A 22469-nucleotide genomic window follows, 5' to 3' on the forward strand; every position below is an offset into this window, starting at 1 on the left:
GGAATCTGGGTGGGGGTTTGGTGTAGTCCAGAGCTATGTGGGGTTAGGTCGTGTCATAGTCATAGTCATAGAGGTCTACAGCACAGAAAAAGGCCCTTCGGCCCTGCGCCGGTCAAACAAGTACCTAACTATTCTAATCCCTGTTTCCAGCACTAGGCCCATTGCCTTGTATGCCATGGCATCACAAGTGCACATCCAAATACTTCTTAAAGGTTATGAGGGTTTCTGCCTCTACCACCCTTTCAGGCAGTGAGTTCCAGATTCCCACCACCCTCTGGATGAAAAAATTCTTCCTTACATCCCCTCTAAACCTCTTGCCCCTTACCTTAAATCTATGCCCTCTGGTTATTGATCCCTCCACCAAGGGGAAAAATTCCTTCCTGTCTACCCTATCTATGTCCCTCATAATTCCTGGTGGAAGGGTAGGAGTGCGGTGGTTAGGCACTTGAAATGTAACAGTTATTTGGAAACAATAGAAGGGAGGTTGTTAGCACATAGAGAAGACTGTGGGAGTGAAGAACTGGAGGAAGGTGGGGTTCTAGGAATATTGGGAGCCATAGGGTTATAGCAGTGTTGTTGGGAGCATTGTGGCAGTTTTGTGGGGAAGTGAGCCCAGAGAACTGCCTTTGGCCTCTTTTGGACTATTATGTATACCGCCTCTAATTATGCGTACACCTCTACTATGTTTGCGAACAGATGCGATAAAGGCCTCAGCTGCCACAATCTGCAGAAGTCTTGTTAAAAATTCCAATTTATCAGAACACAGACAAGTAAATTACTCCTGTCTGTTTCTAGGATGAATTGCTTCAATGTTCCAAGGCTTTTCAGTCAAATTGTTTCAACTGAAAATCACCATAAGCAAGGGTGGATGGATTTGTTCCATTTATATTGTTTATCATAGGTGCTACACTTGTAATGGCGCAGCAAAAATGCGAAGTAGTTGCTTTTCACTCCCAACTCTGCCTCAGTCTCTGATGTAAACATCAGAATATTCAGGCATTTTCATCGGAGACAGAAACAGAAAAACAAAAAAGGTGGCCACCTTAGGGCTTTATAACAACAGCTTTCATTTATATAGTGCCTATGATGCAGTGAAACATCCCATGGTGCTTCACACGAGCTTTATCAGAGAAGAATATGATACTGAAGCACATCAAGAGATTTTAGGAAAGATGACTAAAAGCTTGATAAAAAGATAGATTTTAAGGACAGGGAGGTAGAGAGGTGGATAGGTTAAAGAAGAGAATTCTAAAGGTAAAGCTGCCAATGATGGGGTGAAGGAAATCAGCGATGCACAAGAGGCCAGAATCGAATGAAAGCAGTTTTCCTGGAGGGTTTCAGGACTGGAGGAGATTACAGAGATGGGAAGGGGTGGGATTTGAATACAAGGTTGACATTTGTTTTTAAACCGAGGTATTGCTGTACGGGGTTCTAGTGAAAGTCATTAGCCACTGTGGTAATGGGTGAATGGGATTTGGTGCAGGTTAGAGTATAGACTGCAGAGTTTTGAATGAACTGAAGTTTATTGAGGATGGGATATGGATGGCTGACCAGGAGAGTGTGCGATCACCCCTAATCTTCTTTATCATCTACTCCTAATTGCCATTTGTCTTCATTAGTCATAATCTCTCACATCTCATTTCAAGCCCTATCTCCTCTAATCCCCCTTTCTCACTCATCATCTGACGTGCTCCTCCTGGTGATACGATATTTGCTGTGCTCTTTAATTCACTTAGTGAGTTGTAATCCATTTCTCGTGTAATAAGCATTTTAACCATCATGCTGCCAGCAGCCCGAGACAGGTGAAGAAACAGAAGCAAACTGGGTCCTATTGTAGGACAAAAGGTTGAGGCAGGTGCATATACCCAAAGACAGAGATGGCAGGGCAAGTGTGGGGTGTTAGATGAGCTCAAAAACAGCATATGGAAAATAACAGGGGTGCACGTAGAGACCAGTAAGTGAACACCAGGTGATGCATAAGGAGTATGTTTGCGTTTTGAAATGCAATCATTACTACATGTCCTATCTGGCTAGCTGTAGTCATATGACCTCTGCCATGAGGCAAAGGACTGAGGGGAGCCATGTTACATTCAGTTCAATAAAGACATTGTACTAGAAGCACTGTTGCCTTTGAGTTCATAACATGGTGTCAAAAGTGGAGCTGAGATTGTGGTTTAAAAAGCTGGAAAAGTTGGAGAGAAGCCACAGCTATGAAAAAAGGAACACAGAAATGTTCAGAACTGCTAAAAACTGCTGAGAAAAGCCACTGACAAGGAAAAGCAAGCACAGGCGAATGCTGCAAGAAAACCACTGGGTGAGTCAAAAAGAATGGCTGTAAATTTTCCTCTCCTACACCTGTCAAAATGAAAAGTGATATTTAGCAGAACTGGCAGTTTTTCCACCTGCAATGGCAAAACTACAAGATTACAACAGAGTTATTTGACAAGTCAGAACTGATGTGAGGAGCAACACTGCTGGGGAGACACTGCTACAAATTGTATTCCACCCTAAATCTCTCTGAAGAACAGAAAAAACAGAAGACAGAGTTTTGAAAGCCTTGAAGGCACACTTTTAACCCCAAGTGAACATAACTTATGAATGGTATGTGTTCAACATTAGAGCTCAAGGTGAAAAAAGAGTCCATTGATCAATATGTGACTGCAGTAACACAGCTTGCAGAATCCTGTGAATTAGGGAACCGAAAGATGATCTCATTAAAGATAGAATTGTCTTAGGCATATGAGATCCTGCAGTGAGAGCAAATCTAATGAAAGGGGAGAAACTTGCTCTCAAGAAAGTGATAGACTTGTGCAGAAGTTCAGAGGTTGTGAAACGTCAGCTAGAGCACGTGTATGGCAGAGCAGACCAGGAGATACATTATGCTGATAGGCATTCCAGGCCGAATGAGCAGAACAATCACAGACAAATGGCAGGATGCAAATACTGTGGAGGACATCATACAAAGGAAAAGAAGGATTGTCCAGTGTGGGGAAGCAGTGTTTTAACTGCAAGAAGCCGAATCATTTCGCGCACAAGTGTTTGGCTAGAAAGAAGCAAAACAAGCCTCTACTGATGGCCACAGGTGAGATATCAGCTGAAGATTATGACCAATCAGTACACATCATACAACAGTTTGGTTTCATCAAGTCTATACGTAATAAATGGTTTGCGACTGTCAGAATGATAACTGCAGAAGGAGAGCATCAAGTGACCATGAAGTGTCAGATAGACACTGGTGCATCATGCAACATCATGACCTTCACAGACTTGTGCAAAGTGGCTCAACATGGCAATCCAAAAATGAAGCCCTCGAAATTAAGGTTGAGGCTTTATGAAGGCATGATAGTGATACCAAGAGGACAAATTAACCTGGGAGCCCAATGCAATGGCAAGAATGAAGATCTAGAGTTCCAGATCATAGACGGTATGCAAAAACCAATCAGCTCAGCCAAAACAAGTCTAAAGCTTGGACAGGTAACCCTAAATGTGCTAAAAGAGGCTTACAATGTATCACAGCATACTAACCATTTACTAATGAACAGACCCTAGAGGAGTACAAAAAAGTGTTTACAGGGTTTGGATGTCTACCTGGTGAATATCATCTCGAAGTAGATGAAAGTGTAAGACCAATTCAGCACCTGCCGAGAAGAGTTCCAACTGCCCTCAAGTCAAGTCCAAAAAACAAGATAGAAGAGCTGGGAAAGAAGGGAGTAATCAAGAAAGTGACAACTCCTACAGATTGGATGAGCAGCATGGTAGCAGTGAAACAACCTGGAAAGCTGAGAGTATGCTTAGACCCAAAGGATCTATACAAAGCTTTAAACAGATCTCACTACCCCATGCCAACCATCAAAGGAATTTTGCCACAACTTACCAAGTCAAAGATCTTTACTACCCTAGATGTAAAGGATGGTTACTGGCAAGTGAAGCTGGATGAAAACAGCAGCTTTCTAACTATATTCGGGACACCATTTGGGGGATACAGATGGTTGCACATGCCGTTTGCCATTTCCACAGCTCCAGAAGAGTATCAACGCAGGCAACATGAGGCAGTCAATGATTTGCTAGTCTCTGGATGTAGAGACACAATGGAAGAAGTGATTGCTGATCACGATCTGAATCTAGTGCCACTGCTAGAGAGAGCTCGCCAGATGAACCTGAAGATGAATAAGAAAAAGTTGCAACTGAAAATGCCTGAAGTCAAGTGCATAGGTCATGTACTGACTGCAGAAGGTCTTTGAGTCGTAGAGTCATAGAGGTCTGCAGCACAGAAAAAGGCCCTTTGGCCCATCGTGTCTGTGCCGGTCAAACAAGTACCTAACTATTCTAATCCCAGTTTCCAGCACTAGGCCCATAGCCTTGTATCCCATGGCATCGCAACTGCACATCCAAATACTTCTTAAATGTTATGAGGGTTTCTGCCTCTACCACCTTTTCAGGCAGTGAGTTCCAGATTCCCACCACCCTCTGGGTGAAAAAATTCTTCCTCACATCTCCTCTAACCCTCCTGCCCCTTATCTTAAATCTATGCCCCCTGGTTATTGATCCCTCCACCAAGGAGAAAAGTTCCTTCCTGTCTACTCTACCTATGCCCCTCATCATTTTATACACCTCAATCATGTCCCTCCTCAATCTCCTCTGCTCCAGGAAAAATAACCCCAGTCTACCCAATCTCTCCTCATAACTAAAACTCTCCAGCCCAGACAACATCCTGGTAATTCTCCTCTGCACTCTCTCTAGTGCAATCACATCCTTCCTATAATGCGGATTCCAGAACTGCACGTAATACACTAGCTGTGTATTTGCCTGTATCTTGACAAGGTGACACCTGTAGCAGCGATGCAGCGACCAACAGATATGAAAGCAGTGCAACGATTTGTTGGATTCGTGAACTACCGAGCAAAATTTTTTGCCTAATTTATCATTGGAGTGTGAACTATTACGCAAGCTCACTGCCAAGGATGTGCAGTGGTATTGGGGAACAGAACAAGAAATTGCATTCACCAAAACCAAACAGCTAGTAACAACAACGACAGTGCTGAAGTACTATGATGTCAATGATGAAGTCACATTGCAATGTGACGCCAGGTCTCAGAGCAACCCTAATGTAGCAATGTAGTTGTATTTGCATCCAGGGCGTTTACACACACTGAATGACGCTACACTCAGATCCAGAAAGTGTGTCTGGCTATTGTTTTTGCTTGTGAGCATTTTCATCAATACCTGCTTGGGAGAGACAAAGGGCAGAATCATCCCAGATACGCACTAAGTGTGGTATCAGGCTGGAAAAACAAAATTTAACCCGCTGGCCTCAATGGCGGCTTCTCACACTATCGTCCCAATCCCACCACATTAATTATGCATTCCCGGGAAACACGCCATTTTGATGGTGAGCGGGCTCCCATTCATCTGCCATGCCATCACCTCGCAGCTTTATCGTGCTGGGCGCTATATTTAAAGTACAGCCACTCGCACACCTCTCAGTGCTTCCAGCCTATGACTGCTGCCTGGAAGACATGGCCCTGAAATGCAAAAAGACTGCAGCCCCCAGGTTTAATGGCGTGTCTCTCAAGCGCCTTTTGGACGCAATGGTGGCGTGCCGTGATGTCTTCTACCCCCGCTCTGGCTGCAGGATGAGCAGCAACATCACCAATCCAACTTGGGAGGCTGTGGCAGCGGTGGTCAGCGTCAACACCCTGCGAAAGAGGATAACCACCCAGTGCCACAAGGGGATGAATGATCTCCTCTGTTCCGCCAGGGAAAGTCACTCTTCCCATCACTCTACACACACTCCACAAACCCATCACACATCCACAGGGATCTCACACCTCAAGGAACAACACTACTAACTCTCACACACACCCTCACATCTTCCTCAGACTCATATCCTCTGGAGCTCGCATCCTCATTATGATGACTGTCACTTTAAGACCAGTTCAACTGAGTAGGAGGTCACATGATTTGTTCAACCAACGCGTAGCTAGTGCAGGGGAATAAATTCTAGAGGCGTTTCCTAGGAAAAGAAGATGGCTGTATGAGGGGCTGGCTGGATACAAGCAGCCACTGAAGCTTTCATGTAAATAAAGTTCATTTTGTCATTGTCATTGACTAAGAAGCCTCCCAGAGTGTGTTTCTACATTTGGCGACGAGGAAAAAACTATCCTGGCACTGTCCCCCGCCTGCACCTGTGAGTATCGTGTTTAATTGACGACTGTGAATAGGAAATTGTATTACCCACCGAGATGCCGCTTTTAAGCCGGATAGGCCGATTTGACTCCTCTGCAGGTAATTTCCAACCGAAGCCTTCAGTCATAATACGTGAGAGCCCCGCAGGAGTCGATCACGATGTACATTATGAAACTCAAACAATTATCGGCGCATTGCAATTTTGGTACAGCCCTAAGTGATATGCTGCGGGATCAATTAGTCTGTGGTGTGTGTGACAATATCATACAACGTTGGTTGTTAGCGCATGTTGATGTTGATTTCAAATATGTGATGGAGATTGCGCTTGTGATGGAAAGCGCTGAGGCAGATGCATTGAAATTGCAGGGCGTGCAAAGTGGCATTAAATCAGTCGAGGCCACTGGAAAAAGGGAAGCAGTTCCGTAAGCTATAGAACTAAAAGATACAATGAGGCAGTCAGGCAGTGATTCCTAAAGTCTAATGTTATCGATGTGGGAGTAACCGCACTCCTGAATCTTGTTGATTTAAGCAGACTGAGTGCCATTATTGAGGGGAAAAAAGGACACCCAAGGAGACAATGCAGGGCTAGGTCCGGGCAGCCGAATAGCCAATCCAACAAGATGTTACAAGTACAGTGTGTGGAAGACCCTGGTACCAGTAAGTCTGATATTTACTCTCTTTCCAACCTCAAGGATGTTAAGCCAGACCGAATCACGTAACACTCTGTGGTAAATGCGAAGCCTTTAAATATGGAACTAGCTACAGGTGCATCAGTCACTGTGATGGGTGAGCACACATTCCAGTATTTGAGAGAAGCCTTTAAATTTAGAGAGCACTTCAGCCAAGCTGAAAACATACACCAGAGAAGAAGTAAAGGTGAGGGGTACCACATTGTACCTGTAAGCTATGGACAGCAGCCTTCCCAGCTAACTATCGTAGTAATAATGGGTGAAGGACCAAGCCTTCTGGGCCATGACTGGCTCAAGAAAATAAAATTAGATTGGGCTGACATTTTCCAGGTGAGGACAGGGGGATTGTCAGAACTGTTAAGAAAATATGAGTGTCTTCCAGGACGAGTTAGGCAAAATTAAGAGCTTACAAGCCAAAATCTACGTGAATCCGGAAGCCACCCCTCGATTTTCAGAGCAAGACCCTTACCATATGCTCTGTGAGAGAAAGTGGAGGCTGAACTAAAGAGGTTAGAAGAACTAGGTAGTATCCAATGGTTCAGTTTTCAGAATGAGCTGCATCCCTGGTCCCCGTTTTGAAGCCCGACAAGACTATCCGCATTTGTGGTGATTACAAACAGTCAATCAGGCCGCAAAGCTGGACAAGTATCCTCTTCCACGAATTGAAGATCTTTATGCAAAACTGGCCAGGAACCAGTCACATACCAAGCTGGATATGAGTCACGCTTATCAACAGCTTGAGTTGGATGACGGTGTCCGAGGATATGACACGATATACACCCACAAAGGGCTTTTTCAATACAAGCGCCTGCCTTTTGGTGTCTTGTTGGCATGTGCAATATTCCAATGCACAATGGAGAGCCTACTACATGTGTTGCTACAAGTTGTGGTATACCTCGATGATATACTCATCATAGGGGCCATGGTGGCCGAACATCTGGCAAATTTAGAAGAGATGTTGAAAAGATTTCAGGAGGATTGAGGAGTTCGCCTCAAGAAATAATAGTGCACTTTTCAAGCCAGGGAGTGACTTACCTGGGACATAGGATCAATGCTCATGGATTACGCCCTGTCAAGGAGAAAATCAGGGCTATAAAAGAAGTGCATTCTCCCATGAATATGTCTGAACTTAAATCGTTTCTGGGAATAGTCAATTATTATGGGCGGCTTTTGCCAAATCTATCTACTGTGCTGGCCCCCTTAACATGCCCTACTAAAGAAGCACCACCACGGGGTTTCCTCAGGAAACGGCTTTCAACAAGGTGAAGCAATTGCTGCAGTCTTCAAGACTACTTGTACACTTTGACCCTTCGAAGGAACGAATACTGACAGATGACGCCTTTCCGTATGGTGTTGGGGCAGTGTTATCCCATGAAAAGGCTGACAGCTCGGAAAAGGCCGATATGATATGTGTCAGGAGCACTAGCAGTAGCTGAAAGAGGCTATTCACAAATCGAAAAAGAGGGCCAATCAATAGTTTTCGGTGTCAAAAAGTTCCATCAATATCTATATGGGAGACACTTCAACTATTGTTTCAGATCACAAGCCATTGTTGGGCCTTTTTAAGGAGAACAAGGCTATTCCACCAATAATCTCTGGTGAGGATTCAGAGGTGGGCGTTGATGCCGGCCGCATATGAATATACCTTCAAACACCAACCAGGGGTACATATTGCAAATGCAGATGCCCTGAGTCGCCTGTCCTTGAGAGAAAGTATTACATGTACACCTATTCCTCAAGAAATTGTCTTGGCCTTAAACCTTTTGGATACCTTTTTTGAGTTTGTGCAAAATAAATCAAAACCTGGACCAGTCGGGATCCACTGTTATCCAGAGTACGAGATAAAATCCTTACGGGATGGGGAAATGAGGCAGTTTCAGAGGACATGAAACCCTTCTCCAATTCATAAACATGAACTTAGTTATCAAGATGGTATTATGCTATGGGGAGCATGAGTGGTCATTCCTGTGCCAGGCCAGAAGCTACTCCTGATGGCCACAGTGGCCACCCTGATATCTTGAAAATGAAAATGTTAGCCAGGAGTTATGAATGGTGGTCCGGAATCAACATTGATATTGAGGACATGGTAAGGCACTGCCGACAGTGCCAGTTGCAGCAAAACTTGCCAGCCACAGCTCCACTACACCCTTGGGAATGGCCCAGGTGCCATGGGTCTGCATCCATGTCGATTATGTAGAACCATTTATGGGTACAATGTTTCCCCTTGTAATTGATGCACACTCTAAGTAGAAAGAAATTTTTGAGATGAAAACACTGAGATCGATTGCGACCATCGAAAACCTGCAGCACTGTTTTGAAACTCAAGGTTTGCCTGAAGTAATCGTGTCCAATAGTGGGGCAGCTCACGAGTGCGGAGTTTCAAAACTTCACCACTCTCAATGGTATAAAACATATAAAGACAGCGCCCTATCACCCAGCATCGAATGGCTTAGCCGAGAGAGCTGTCCGAACTTTTAAATCTGGCATGAAAAAACTATCAGGTGGATCTTTAGCAACAAGAGTCTCTCATTTTTTGCTGAGTTACCGTATCACCCCACACCCGACGACAGGTGCTCCTCCTGCTGAACTGTTAAAGAAACTGTTGTCTGGTGTTTGCAGGGGAGGGTAGAATCAAGTCAGTGCAACCAGAAGACAAGTCATGATTCTCACAGCAGAGCTAGGAAGTTCTCAATTAATGAAAATGTGTACGTGAAAAACTTCGGTAGTGGTCCTAGGTGGATTCCCGGAAGGGTAGTCTCTGAGACCGAACCTCTTTCGTATCAAGTAAGGATTGAGGGACGGATCGTTTGGAAGCGACTATTTGAGGGGTAGAGAGGCACTCTCGCAGTCAGTGTTACCACCGAGTGTTGATGAACCTGTGTACACTGAAGATTATGGTTGACCTGTAATAAACATCAAGGACATGCCTGTGGAAGTTAATGATAATGAATTGTCCATACTAAATGCGGCTGTGAGCCCAGGATGGCTGGAGCGCAGGTCTGCTAGGGAGCAGGAGGCGACCTGTTCCTGTGCCCGCAAAAAGAGGAGCTCCAAGCAGGGGGGAGCAGAGCCTGCAGGGCCACTCAAAAGGGCTAGGACTGAGTAGAAGCTGATGATCCTCCAGGAGGTACCTGTTAGAACAACTCCAGAAAATGTCGATTCAGTTGAAGCCTCACAACGTGTCAAATTGTGCCACTTGATGCTAATTCGAAAATCACCCCAAAGGCTTAATTTATAACTATGGGGTCTATTGTATGTATTGTGTAATTGAAGTCCAGGCTAACAACATACATAATTATTTCTAGAATTCAGAAAATTCTTGGCTCAATTGTATAAAGCAACTGTTGACTAAAAAGATGTACAAAGGAGTTAAGGGGGAGAGGGATGTGATGACTGTCACTTTAAGATCAGTTCAACTGAGTAGGGGTCATGTGATTTGTTCAACCAATGTGTGGTTAGTGCAGGGGAATAAATTCTAGGGAGGGGTTTCCTAGGAAAAGAAGATGGTTGTATGAGGGGCTGGCTGGATACAAGCAGGTACGGAAGCTCTCGTGTAAATCAAGTTCATTTTGTTTGACTAAGAAGCCTCCCAGTGCATGTTTCTGCACTCATCCCATTCATGTCTTCGCTCACCATACCATGTGCCTTGTGTCCTGCTTACACGCTCTTCATCTGTTTTGATGCAGGAGAAGCCTACTCATATCAGCAGGGAGAGGTTCCAGACCGAAAGTGGAGTGGCCCAGATTAGGCCCCTCACTCACTTTGAGGAGTGTGCCATCGCGCTGACTAGTGAGGATGTGGACTGCGCCTGCACTGACGGTGAGGTCGGCGGCGAACACCCTCGTGAGGATCCTGCACCACATCATTCCTTTCTCAAACCAAATATGAGTGCTCGCTCTCCTGCTTTTGACTCTGCTAACATGCACTAATTATCTCTACTTTGGTTCACAGGGAGCTCTGCCAAGCAACTGACACCCTCAACCAGCCAGTCTCTCAGCTCCATCCACATCCTCACCTCCAGCCAAGAGGACTCCTCCTCCATTGAAGAGCTGGAAATAAGCAGCCTGGAAAACCCGTCACAGCTCTTACCCACACCGTCCACCAACGCACACACCTCGGTGGGACCTAGATCTAGAACAGGCTCAGGTTCACAATCTGGTGGTCACCGCACAGACACATGTCCTCAGCAGTAGGAGGCAGGTTAGGCTGAGCTCTCCGGCACTTGGAGGAGTGCTGGGGAAGAGGCATCTTTGAGGTCTGAGTCAGATGACGAACCTCTGGATTCGCCCTTCAAACTCATCCTGGAGAGTCAGCAGAAGTGGGGGCAGCATCCCTCAATAGAGTGGCACACAAGTCAGAGGAATGCGTCTGCCTGTTGTCTGATGAAATGGTGCCCACGTGTGTGTATGGAGGTCTCCAAAGGTAGGATAGTGAACGCCATGGAGACCCTGGTCCAGCAGAACGTGGAGATGTGTGCAGACCTGCACTCCATCGTGGGAGCCATGGGTGAGTTCCTGCAGTGGCGATGTAAGAAGGAAATGGGGAACCTCGATGTCTCCCCAGGTGTTCCTTTCCCTCAAGGAATCAGGCCAGGGTCCCCCGGCACCCAAAGGGAACAGGAGCAGCAGCTGGACACCCCTGGATCATCCACTCAGGAATCTCAGAGGCTGTCCTCTCCCTCTAAGTCCCATTTGCCTGTGACCCCCTCAACCTCGTCCTCTTGTCACCGCAGAGGGAGCAGCTGGCCCACAGTAAGACAGCCAGAGCAAGCTGGGGCCCCCTGGGCCTCGGCTCTCCAGAGGACCCACGTCAAAGGCATCAGGGGCAACAGGACCAACCAGGCTGTCTCCATTCCTGCGGATGTCAGGGCAGTAACTAGAAGTCTAAGGCGTTCAAAAATTAAGAAATTCTGATCATAGTTGGTTGCATGGGTGAACACATTTTGTCACTTTACAATCTGGAAATATATGCACTTTCACTGAATAATGTGTAACGGTGTCTTTCAGCTTATAGACAGGCTTTGTGTCTCCTCCCACTACATCGCGCGCCACCCACCCCCCCCCCCCCCCCCCCCCCCCCCCCACCAATAAGCAGTTCTGTTGCACGCAGCCAGTCTCTGAGTGATTCTGAAGGGAGGTGTGTGTGTGCGTGCGTGCCTGTGTGTCCGTCCTTTTGGTATCACACTCATCTCACTATCCTGAGCATCTCCAATACTGCCTGCTGGGGTTCACTTTCAGCTGACCATCTGAGCAGACCTGCGTTTCCGCCCTCTCACTGATGACACTCCAATGCAGCACCTGATCTGCCCACCACGACTCTTGTTTCACTTTCGATTTAGCCAGAATAGCGATAATACAGTTGTTCTTTCACTTCTCTGTCCTTTCCCCTCCCCCAGTCACCCATTTCCTTTCCCCCCATCACTGTCGAGCCTCCTGGAATCACCTTCCACCTCCCTTTCGTGACCTACCAGCCTCAACCCTTTTCTTTCGGGGTAGCCCAGGTCAACGTCCGTGTTCCTTTCTTTCCCAAAAATCCCACCCCCATCCAAATTAACGTTCCCAACCACCTCCTTCCCACCCCAGGATCCGTGTCTGCCTCCAAGTCCCCACCAACCACCCTCACTGTCCCTTCTACCAATACCGTTGAACTCTCACCCTTACACCCTACCGCCTCTCGCTGCCCTTGGTCATTCTTATTATTCCCTCATACCACGCCCACCCTCAGTCCACTCCCCAGGAGGAAGTCATGGACTCATAAGAGCCTTGCCTTGCATGTTCACCTGGACATCCCCACCCTTCGGACCCCTTCCCCTCCTTGGAACCCCCTTACTCCTTCTACCCCGCCCCCTCGCCACTGGACTCTTTCCACGCCCCCACCAAGTACTTCCGCTTTCCTGGCTCCTTCAGACACCTTTACTGATTCCGCCACCCTTAGTTCTTCCTTCCTGACTCCTTCCTCCCCCCTTGGCTCCCTCCCCTCTCTGCATTCCTTCCTTTCCTCTCCACCACCGCCCCCCCGGACTTCCTCCCTTCTTCACATTCCTTCCCCCCTCCGAACTGTTTCCCCTACACCTTTCATCCCCTTACACCTACCTCCCCAGTTGCCGTCTTCTCCCCACTACCCCCTCCTCCGCTCATAGTCCCTCCCCCCTCCCAACCTCCCTCCCAATGCCTTTGTTTCCCCTCTCCCAACCTCAACCCCCGACAGCTCCATTACCCCCCCCACAAAACTTCTTCTCCCAGTCGATCCTAGACCTTCATCTCCCACCCCCCTGTACATCTTTCTCTCCCAAACACAGCTGGACCTTCCTCTCCACCCCCTCAACCATTATCCATTGTGAGCAGACCCTCAACTGTGCCTTTCCACCTTCCGTGAGTGGCTTCGTGGCAGAGCCATGTCCATGAAAATCCACCCAGCATGCCATGGACGTTCCTCCAGGGTCCTGTTGCTGTCGGGCTCCAGCATCTTCTGCTTCTCGAATGTCCATGATGTGAGCAAGTTCCGACTTTTGCACGTCACACTTGTCAAGACGTGTTTTGCACCAACGTGTTTTCCCGATGATTTGAGCAGACGATCCAGTGTGGAGGGGGATGATTCCGGCGGTTTGGCCTTATAATGATATGCAGATGTATTATAACGAGGTTCCTGATGTCCAATGATGGGAACATGGCCCACCATCGATGAGCTGAGTGGACGATCGTAAACGATGTCGTGAAACTGATATTTGGCCTTCTCGCCATATTGTCTGCTCAAGCCGCCGAGCATGCCCAATGCCAGTGGGCACAAAACATTCTGCCCAAAGTAACAGTGGAGCCTGACCATAAGCCACTTCAAAATATTTTTCTCAAACTGCTACTCTCTGCTCCAAAGTGACTGCAAAGAATGTTACTTTGTTTACAGAGATATCATCTGGACATGACATACAAGCAAGGGAAATAGATGTACATCACTGACATGCTGTCAAGGGAAACACTCCCAATGAAGAAAGTTGAGAATGCTATAACAGAATGTGAAATCTTCCAGATTCAACATGAAGCAGCTGCTTGACATGCTCTGGAGGTCATCAACCCAGCAGAGACATTGAATCTGACAGACAAGTGCCTTGTTCAAATCAAGCGATCTAGCCAACAAAATGCAACTCTCCAAGTGCTGCAAGAATTAGTGATGAAACGATGGCCTGAGAGCATCAAGGACACGCTTGTGGTCACAAGAACATATGGGGCATACTGAGATGGATTGATAGCCCAAGATGGCATCTTTTACAAAGGAAATACAGTCATTATCCCGAAGAAGATGAGAGGAGAGGTGCTGAAGTGCATTTATACAAGCCATCAAGGAATTGAATTGAGTCTGAGGAAGGCAGGAGAAGTGCTCTACTGGCCAAACATGAGCAATGAAATTAAAGATCACATCAGCCAGTGCTGTGCTTGTAATGAGTACCAAGCTAAACAAGCTAGAGAGCCGTTGATGATGCATGACATCCCAGACAGACCAAGGATGAAGCTGGGAGTAGACCTCTTCACTATAGCAGAAATTGATTATCTTGTCACTGTAAACTGCTATTCTAACTGTTGGGAGTTAGACCAGCTGACCTCAATGGTGACAGGAGAAGTAGTAGAATGCCTGAAAGCCCACTCATTCATTATGGCATTCCAGACACTGTGATGAGTGATAATGGCCCTCAGTTCACGAATGAAGAATTCAGCTGCTTCACAAAGGATTGGGAAATTTCACACTATACACCACCTCTGCACTATGCCCAGTCGAATGGAAAGGCTGAGGGGACAGTAAAAACTGCCAAAGGGATCATCAAGAAATCTAGCAAATCTAGCACAGATGTACACAAGGCAATTCTTGAATGGAAAAACACATCGACTGAAGGCATGGACAGTAATCCAGTTCAAAAACTAATGTCACGTCACACCCAAGCTGCTCTTCCAAAAGCAAAACAGCTACTGAAGCCAGAAGTAGTAACAGGTGTGAGAGAAAAAATCAAGATGAAATGGTAGAAAGCCAAATTTCATTTTGACAAGACTGCGGAACCATTGGCAGAGTTGAGCACTGGGGACCCTGTCAGGGTACAAACCTTCAATGCTCTCAACAGGAGTCAGCACACGTGGCAAATTGGGACAGGCGTAGAGCAGTTGTCGCCTCGATCGTACGTGGTGGAAATGAATGACCAAATATACTGGTGCAACTGCAGGCATATACGAACAACTAGAGAAGCTGTACCTTCACTGCAGGCGGTCGATCAGGAAAATGGGATCTCACCAGCTGCACAGAGTACAGAATCTCCATCATACCCAGAGGTCCATTGGTCCCCAACAACGGAAATGGAGCAACAGCAAAAGTTACCGCGGCAACAAGTGCCATGGGAACAATGCTCCCCAGAAAAGGAACATCATCAAAATGAACAACCAATGAGAATGTGCATGGGTACCATTAAGAGGCCTGCATGATTTAACGCATATGTATGCAATGCATGTGCAGCAATTGATGAGAATAATGAATAGCTTGTTAATGGATGAGAACAGTTGTGGTATAGTGGGTAACTTGGGCAACTCATAGTGTATGTAAATTTTTCTTTTGTTCATAATGAAAAGGGGGGTGTTTGGGTTTTGAAATGCAATCATTACTACATGTAGTTGTGTGACCTCTGCCATGAGGCACAGGGCTGTGGGGAGCCATGTTATATTCAGTTCAATAAAGACATTGTACTAGAAGCACTGTAATCTTAGCTCATAACAGAGTCCACTGCAGACCCAAGGCGAACAAGTGTGGCAAATGGCAGGATATATGAATGAGGGAATAGGTAGGCCATGAAGCCTCAGGAATAAGATGAGGCAACATGGATGTAATAGATGAGCTTGAGGTTGAGAACTGTCAGTGGACATATGAAACATGAGTAGCTAAAATAGAGCTCAGGAGTAGGGAAACTATGCCAGGAGTGGATGTTACATGGCTAAGAGGAGTGCCCAGGAGTAGCTGAGAACTGAAGTGACAGAGAAGAATTGTTGGTAGTAGGAGGGCAGGGCCTTTCAGTGGAAGAGTTGAACGACAAGGTGGAAAGATGCCAGAGCACCACCTAGTGGCAGGAAGCTTGCAGTTGTAACGTGAACAGTAAATAGGATTTTGCCATTTGAAAATATTGACATAGCATTTTGTTATTATAAAACATTGACATAGAAAGGCATGACTCTCAAAGTATAGGTAATATGGTAACAGTGTCCCTGAAGTTTTAATAAATTATAGACAGATGACAGATGCATTTTCTACCTGTTATTGTGCTGTGAGAATTGCACTACTGCCCTATATAGCACACAGTCAAGAGAGAAGTTACACAGAAATCAAGCTTGCTGTTCCATGGCACTTTGCAATGAATGAACAGAATGACAGTACCTGCAAGCTCAATGTTGTTGATATCCTTCTGTGATTCAGCAAAAGTTAATTCGCTTTCAGTTAGTGGCCAACTTCTGTGAAGAACTAATGCTTGAATAATGTATTTGTGAAGCTGTGGGATACCAGATTATTAATAGAACATTAATGATGAGGTAACTGACAGGGGCATGTGATTCCACACATTCTTGTACATATCCTGTTACTCATACAAATGAACAAATTTTACAAACTGCATTGAAACTTCAATTACTCAATAGATTAGGTGAGGTTTAATTACATGAGACAGCATTGTTAGATTTTTACTTCTTCTTACTCGTTAAAAGATTAAAATAGCAAGATGTGAGAATGTCCGAGGGAACACGGGGCAAATTTCCACATTGAGTTCTCCCACTCACCTGCTGTGTCTTTGGCTTTGCCAAGCTTTACCTGCTTTTTCTGGCAAAGTTATTGTGGATGTTCGAAAGAACCCCCCACAGACTTTCATCCCTATTTCATAGAACAAATTTTATTTCCCCTACTAGACTGACTCTAGTACTGAGAATGCTGCACTGTCAAACATGCTGTCTTTCTGATGAGATATCAAACCTAGGTCACATCTGCCCTCTCAGGTGAGTGTAAAAGATCCCATGGTACTTTTCTGAAGAACAGCAGGGGAGCTCTGCCTGATGTCCTGGCGAACATTTATCCCTCAACCGACAGCACTAAGAAACATCTGGTCATTATCTCACTGCTCTTCGTGGGACCTGGTTGTATGTAAATTGGCTGCTGAGTTTCCTAATGTTACAACAATGATATACTCTTTGAAATAATATAAGCTATAAAATGCCTTGGGACGTCAAGAGGTTGTGAAAGGTGTTAAATAAGAACAAGCTCTTTCCATTTTCATTGAGAACCAGCTATTTGAATAGGGGATACCACCTGAGATGATACAAAGAATACTCACCTAAGTGGAGTGATACAATTCATAAAATGTATGATGAATTTAGAATTAGACCATTCTTATATTTAATGCCTTATCTTAGGTAAGTAGCACTTTGTTCATCTAATTTATTTTTGCCTAAATATTTTGCCGTTTTAAGATGTATTTATGCTAGTGTTAGGTTTCAGTAGTTTCACTTTGCTCCAACAGGACCATAGGAACAAAAGTACGCCATCGAACCCCTTCAGTCTGTTCCACCATTTAATCAAATCATGGCTGATGTGTATCTCAACTCCATCTACCTACCTTGGTTCTGTAACTCTTCATACTCTTGCGTAACAAAATATATTAATCTCAGTTTTGAAATTTTCAATTGACCTATCCCCAGTGGCTTTTGGGGAGAGAGAGTTCCAGATTTCCACTAACCATTGTGTGAAGAAGTCTTTCCTAACATCATCCCTGAATGGCTTACCTCTAACTTTAAGTTTCTAGCACCCAGTTCTGGACTCCCCCACCATAGGAAACAGTTTCCTTCAATCTACCCTCACAGCTCCTTTAATCATCTAAAATACCTCAATTACATCACCTCATATTCTTCTAGATTGCTGTCTCATGTAATTAAATCATATTCTTCAAGACAAATCTATGCAATCTGTCTTCATAATTAACCCTTTTTAGCACTGGTATCATTCACTGGAGAGTTGACATGCATTTTCAGAAGTGGGGGTCCAACCTAACTCCAAAGTGAAATGGAAGACAACTTACCCTGCATTTATGAAACCTTTTTAAAACCTGCTAGCAAGGGGCAGGAAAGTGCCAATGATGAGCCCTAAGTCATGTTTCTGCCCATTGGTTTCATACAAATAATATGCCCTACCATTGATCCCACACTCTAGTGGGTGTTGGTGTTTGGAGGCACCAGCAAATGCAATCAAATACTCATGGAATCTTCAGCTGTGAGAGTTTCATTCCCGCGGGAAGCAGTCTTAATGTTGAATAGGATGTGTGACTTGAAGCGTGGCTCATGTTGAACAGGGCACCAAGGTTTCATGCAATCTGGTTTCATCTGAGAGAGTGGCCAACATAGGGGGTGGTATCAGTGGCAATTGAGCAGATTCTTTGGTGGGGACTGGTGTTGATGGCTTTGGTCTTCCCAATTTGCACTTTGAGAAAGTGTTGAGCTCATTCATGACTCCCGCTGTAGAGCACTTGCATCCTCAAACATTATTATTTAAGAGAAGACAAGCTACAATCGTATTAATTCACAGCAATGCTTACCACTTTTATATGTGCTTGTTCCATCTCGGTCAACTGAGTTAGACCGTCATTTAATAAAACTGGTGATTTTTGTTCAGTTGCTGCCTTAGCAGAACCTCTTGTAATCTTGCTACTTGAAGAACTTATCGTTTTTCTGGTCCCTCCCACAAAAGTAGGAATATCAGAAGATTTACGTGAAGGTGCTATGAGTAAATAATGAAGTAATTATCAACATTGCAATGCCTGAAAGGGTGTGGAAGCATATTCAATAATTTTAGGCCTTCAATAAATAATTGGAAACATACTTGAAAAACACAATTGCAATGTTAGGTGGCAAAAGCAAGGGAGTGAGACTAATTGGAACATTTTCATAGGCATGATAGGCTGAATAGCCTCCTTCTGTGCTGTATGATTCTGTAGCTGCACAATAATAATATGCAAGGCTAAAAATCAGCATTGGTGATATTGGTACTCATATTCTTTTGCCTTTTTTTCAGCAGGGAATGAAATGGAGAACTGTGCAGAGTAGGTTTGAAATGAAAGAGCTCTGGAAGTTCAGGTGTATATCATAAAGGGCTTTAGAATGCTCAATTGGGATGTAATTTTCTCAAAATAGTCTAGGAGATTGTTCAGACAGGATCCACCTTTTCTGAACTTGTGGTGGCTACCACTTATGGAGGTACTTTCTGAAGGGAACCTCTCAGCTTTGTTCCCAATGATCAACACCATTATTTGGTTGCTTACTGATCTAAGTGAGATCTGTGAGTCTTTTTTTTTAAAAAAAAGTACCACATTGGCTTGTTTCCAGTATAGTGGGGCCTTCCCTGTATTCACTGAAACATTGTGATGATCATCAGCACTTCTTATATTTCATCCCTCATCTCAGCTTGACATTTATTATTTGTTATGATCTGGAATGCTACAGGCAAAGAGTAGGGGAGTGGGACTAATTGGATAGACTTCTTAAAGAGCCGGCACAAGCATGATGGGTTGAATGGCCTCCTTCTGGTGCTGTAAGATTCTATGACTCTAGAGATTTATTGAATTTGACCTCTTTCAGCCTCTTTAGGGTTTCCAAACAAGTGATGTCATTTGTATGAATACCTAAAGTAAGTGGCATACTTTGAGAGTCTAACAGCATCAACAATGCATATAAAAATTTTTGTATTTGGCATATATATATATATATTAAGGCTTGTAATAGGTAAGTCCAAAATAAGAATTGGCTGATATTAACATTGTTTCAATTATTCAGGAAACTTTAATCTCTTGAAGAATAAATCTTGAAGAGTCAATGAAGATCAGTGAGAGGAGGAGAAATCTTATTATGCAGTGAGTTACGATTTGAAGTACATTACCTGAAATGGTGGCGGAAGCAGATTCAAAGTAACTTTCAAAAGAGAATTAGATAAATACTTGAACAGGAGAACTTTGCAGGGCTGTGGGGCAAGAATAGAGGAGTGGGACTAATTTGGTACAGGCATGGGCCTGAATTCTATGCTCGCCGCCACCTTTTTGTAGGTGGGGGTTGACTGTGAAATTCCTTAGATAGGCTTCCCGCTGGGTTCGTGCCCACCCCGACCTCTCAGGAACTTTACGTTGGGGTGGACGAGGCCTCAGATGTCCCAATTGAGACCCTTAAGTGGCCAATTATTGACCACTTAACAGCCATTTCTCACCCAGCCTCAATTTTTAGTTGTTCCTAGGTATGGGGGAAGCAAGAAAATAATAGTGGGCTTAGGCCTCGGGCGATGGAGTGGGGGGATGGTTACCTCCATCAGAAACCCCTTTTAACACTGGGCACCCTGCTCCCCTTTAAGGTCCAGTAACCGCTGGACCTCCCTTCCCCCACTGGCCTCTCCTCTGACACCCCAATCCCCCACTGTCGACCAACCCCCCACACCCCCCACCCCTAGGCCTTCCCTACCGTCTACGGCCTGAGACCCCCAAAACTTACTTCTTCTGGAATCCTGGGATTTATGCTCGTGACTGCATGCAGTATCAGTCCTATCCACTGCAGCTTCTGGCGCTGCAGGGACTAGAGAGCTGCCAACCAATCAGATTGCCTGGCAGCTCTCTAAGGCGGGGCTTCCTGCTGAATGAGGGGTGGACGTCCCACCTGCAGGCAATTAACACTCGTTGGAGCGTGAAAGCGCTGTGGGAAAGGCAGTGCGCCAACTCTTCGGGTGGTGGGACAGGAAATCCCACCATCCTAAAAATCCTGGCCCTGGTGTGTTGATTAGTCTCCTTCCGTGCTATAGGATTCTGTGGTTCTATAAAGAGATGGGTCTCAAGGAATTCTGAGGTGGAGGGGTGGGGGTGGAAGAGATGTTTCCTGTTGTGTAAACTCATCTCCAATCATTTTTCTATATATAACACAGAGGATAATTTCCTCCTCATATCCTTCAAAACTATCTCTTGTTATTTGAAAGCAAGAGAAGTGTGAAAACAGAAAAAGAGTGGGAGAGTGAGAGAGAGTGAGAGAAAGGAAGGCAAGCAAGTTCTGGTGCCACACTTACAAGTAACAGAGGAACGTCCTGTACTTGAGATAAACAAGAATGAAGGAATTACAGCATGGCCTTTTCCAGTTGCTTTGGCTACTTCTTTATTTTGATCTAGGACTTGTAGCTTGATGTATACATCTGGCTTGGAGGTTTGTATGTGGAGCGTAGCTAGTTGAGTTGCATGCACATTGATCTGAAATCTGCAACAAGTGTCAGTGAAAATATAATTTTGTGAACTTAACAATATATATTGAGGTACAAATTGGGGTGTGCAGAAGTATGATCCTGAGTAGCAAGACCCAAGGCGCCTCAGCCTCACTTCCATGAAGCTGACGAGCCAGTTGGCAAGAAGTCAAAAAAGATTGGGCTGCTGCAATGTGGACCCTCATTGGTCAAGAAGGGAGGATTGTAGAAGTCAGCACACCTGATTCCCTGATCCACACAGCCAGTGAGTGAGGTTCCATCTCTGGAGTCTCATCTCAGTAAATTTATGCTAACTTCCAAAATATCAGCAAGAAATTGCTCAGCAACCAAGGCTGAAGGAATCAATGATTTATTTGCTATTGCAATATCCACCACATTCAATCCCTTCCTGCAAGGGATTCTCCAGGATGATACCCCAGATCCCAAAAATATATTGCAGCTCAGTGAAGTGCTGTGAAACTGCAAGAATTCAATAACTGTTAACTGTCACTATCATTTATTTCTCTGTAATTCTTCCGAGTTTATAATGTATTTCCCCACCTTCACCAAAAAGTGATCAGACAGTCATAATTGGCCCACACTACTATTTCCTCAGAGAGGATGCAGTACTGTTCTCAAGTCGTTGTAGCTACTCTCCAATCATCCCAACAACTGTGCAAGACCAGAAAGAGACACAAGAAAATCTGGGACCAATGGTTAACACGGAGCTGTGAGTCAAGTATCAGATGTGGTTTCGTGCTAGCACTCTCTGATGTCAACAATGTTGTGGGTTCAAGTCCCATGCAAGACCCTGACCACAAAATATAGGCTGACCCTCCCAGTGAGAGTGCACTACACTGTTGGAGGTGCTGTCTTTTGAGCGAAATATTAAACTGTGGCCTCATGCCCCATCGTAGGTCAGCATAAAAGATTCCACGGTACTTTTTGAAGAAGAGCAGCTGGGGAGTTCTCCCCAGTGTCCTATTCAATTTTTAACCTTTAACCAAACTCTAAAACAAATCACCTGGCCATTTATCACATTGTTAACTTTGAGAGCTTGCTGTGAAGAAATTGGCTGCCGTTTCCCATATTTCAACCGGTGTTCCCTCTAAGTTGTGTGGGTGTGTAGCAATCCAGAACATACCTCTCAGTGCAAACAGACTGAGCACATTTCCTGTAAGATGTGCAAGTGTGTGACCATGCAGCAATCTTAAAGGGTCTGTGTAATAAACAGACCACATTCAAGAAAGAAAATGTTAGAGGGAAAATTGATTAGAATGGTAGGCACACTTCAAAAGTACATTGGCTGTAAAGTGCTTTGATGTGTCCTGA

At 45.0% G+C, this 22469-nt stretch overlaps 1 protein-coding gene across 1 annotated transcript in view; it reads right to left on the reverse strand.

Moving 5' to 3' along the window:
• The window catches only part of LOC144689496 (androglobin-like), an 87407-nt gene that overhangs the window by 41491 nt on the left and 23447 nt on the right, over positions 1-22469 (reverse strand). Inside the window, exons 5-7 of the mRNA XM_078556632.1 lie at positions 20970-21154; positions 18472-18653; positions 16275-16386 (exon numbers count right to left, since the gene is read on the reverse strand). Coding sequence (XP_078412758.1) covers positions 16275-16386; positions 18472-18653; positions 20970-21154 — 479 coding nt within the window. The remainder of the gene's footprint in view (positions 1-16274; positions 16387-18471; positions 18654-20969; positions 21155-22469) is intronic.

This window comes from Cetorhinus maximus, chromosome 14, assembly GCF_964194155.1.
Source record: "Cetorhinus maximus chromosome 14, sCetMax3.hap1.1, whole genome shotgun sequence".
Lineage (NCBI taxonomy): Eukaryota > Metazoa > Chordata > Chondrichthyes > Lamniformes > Cetorhinidae > Cetorhinus > Cetorhinus maximus.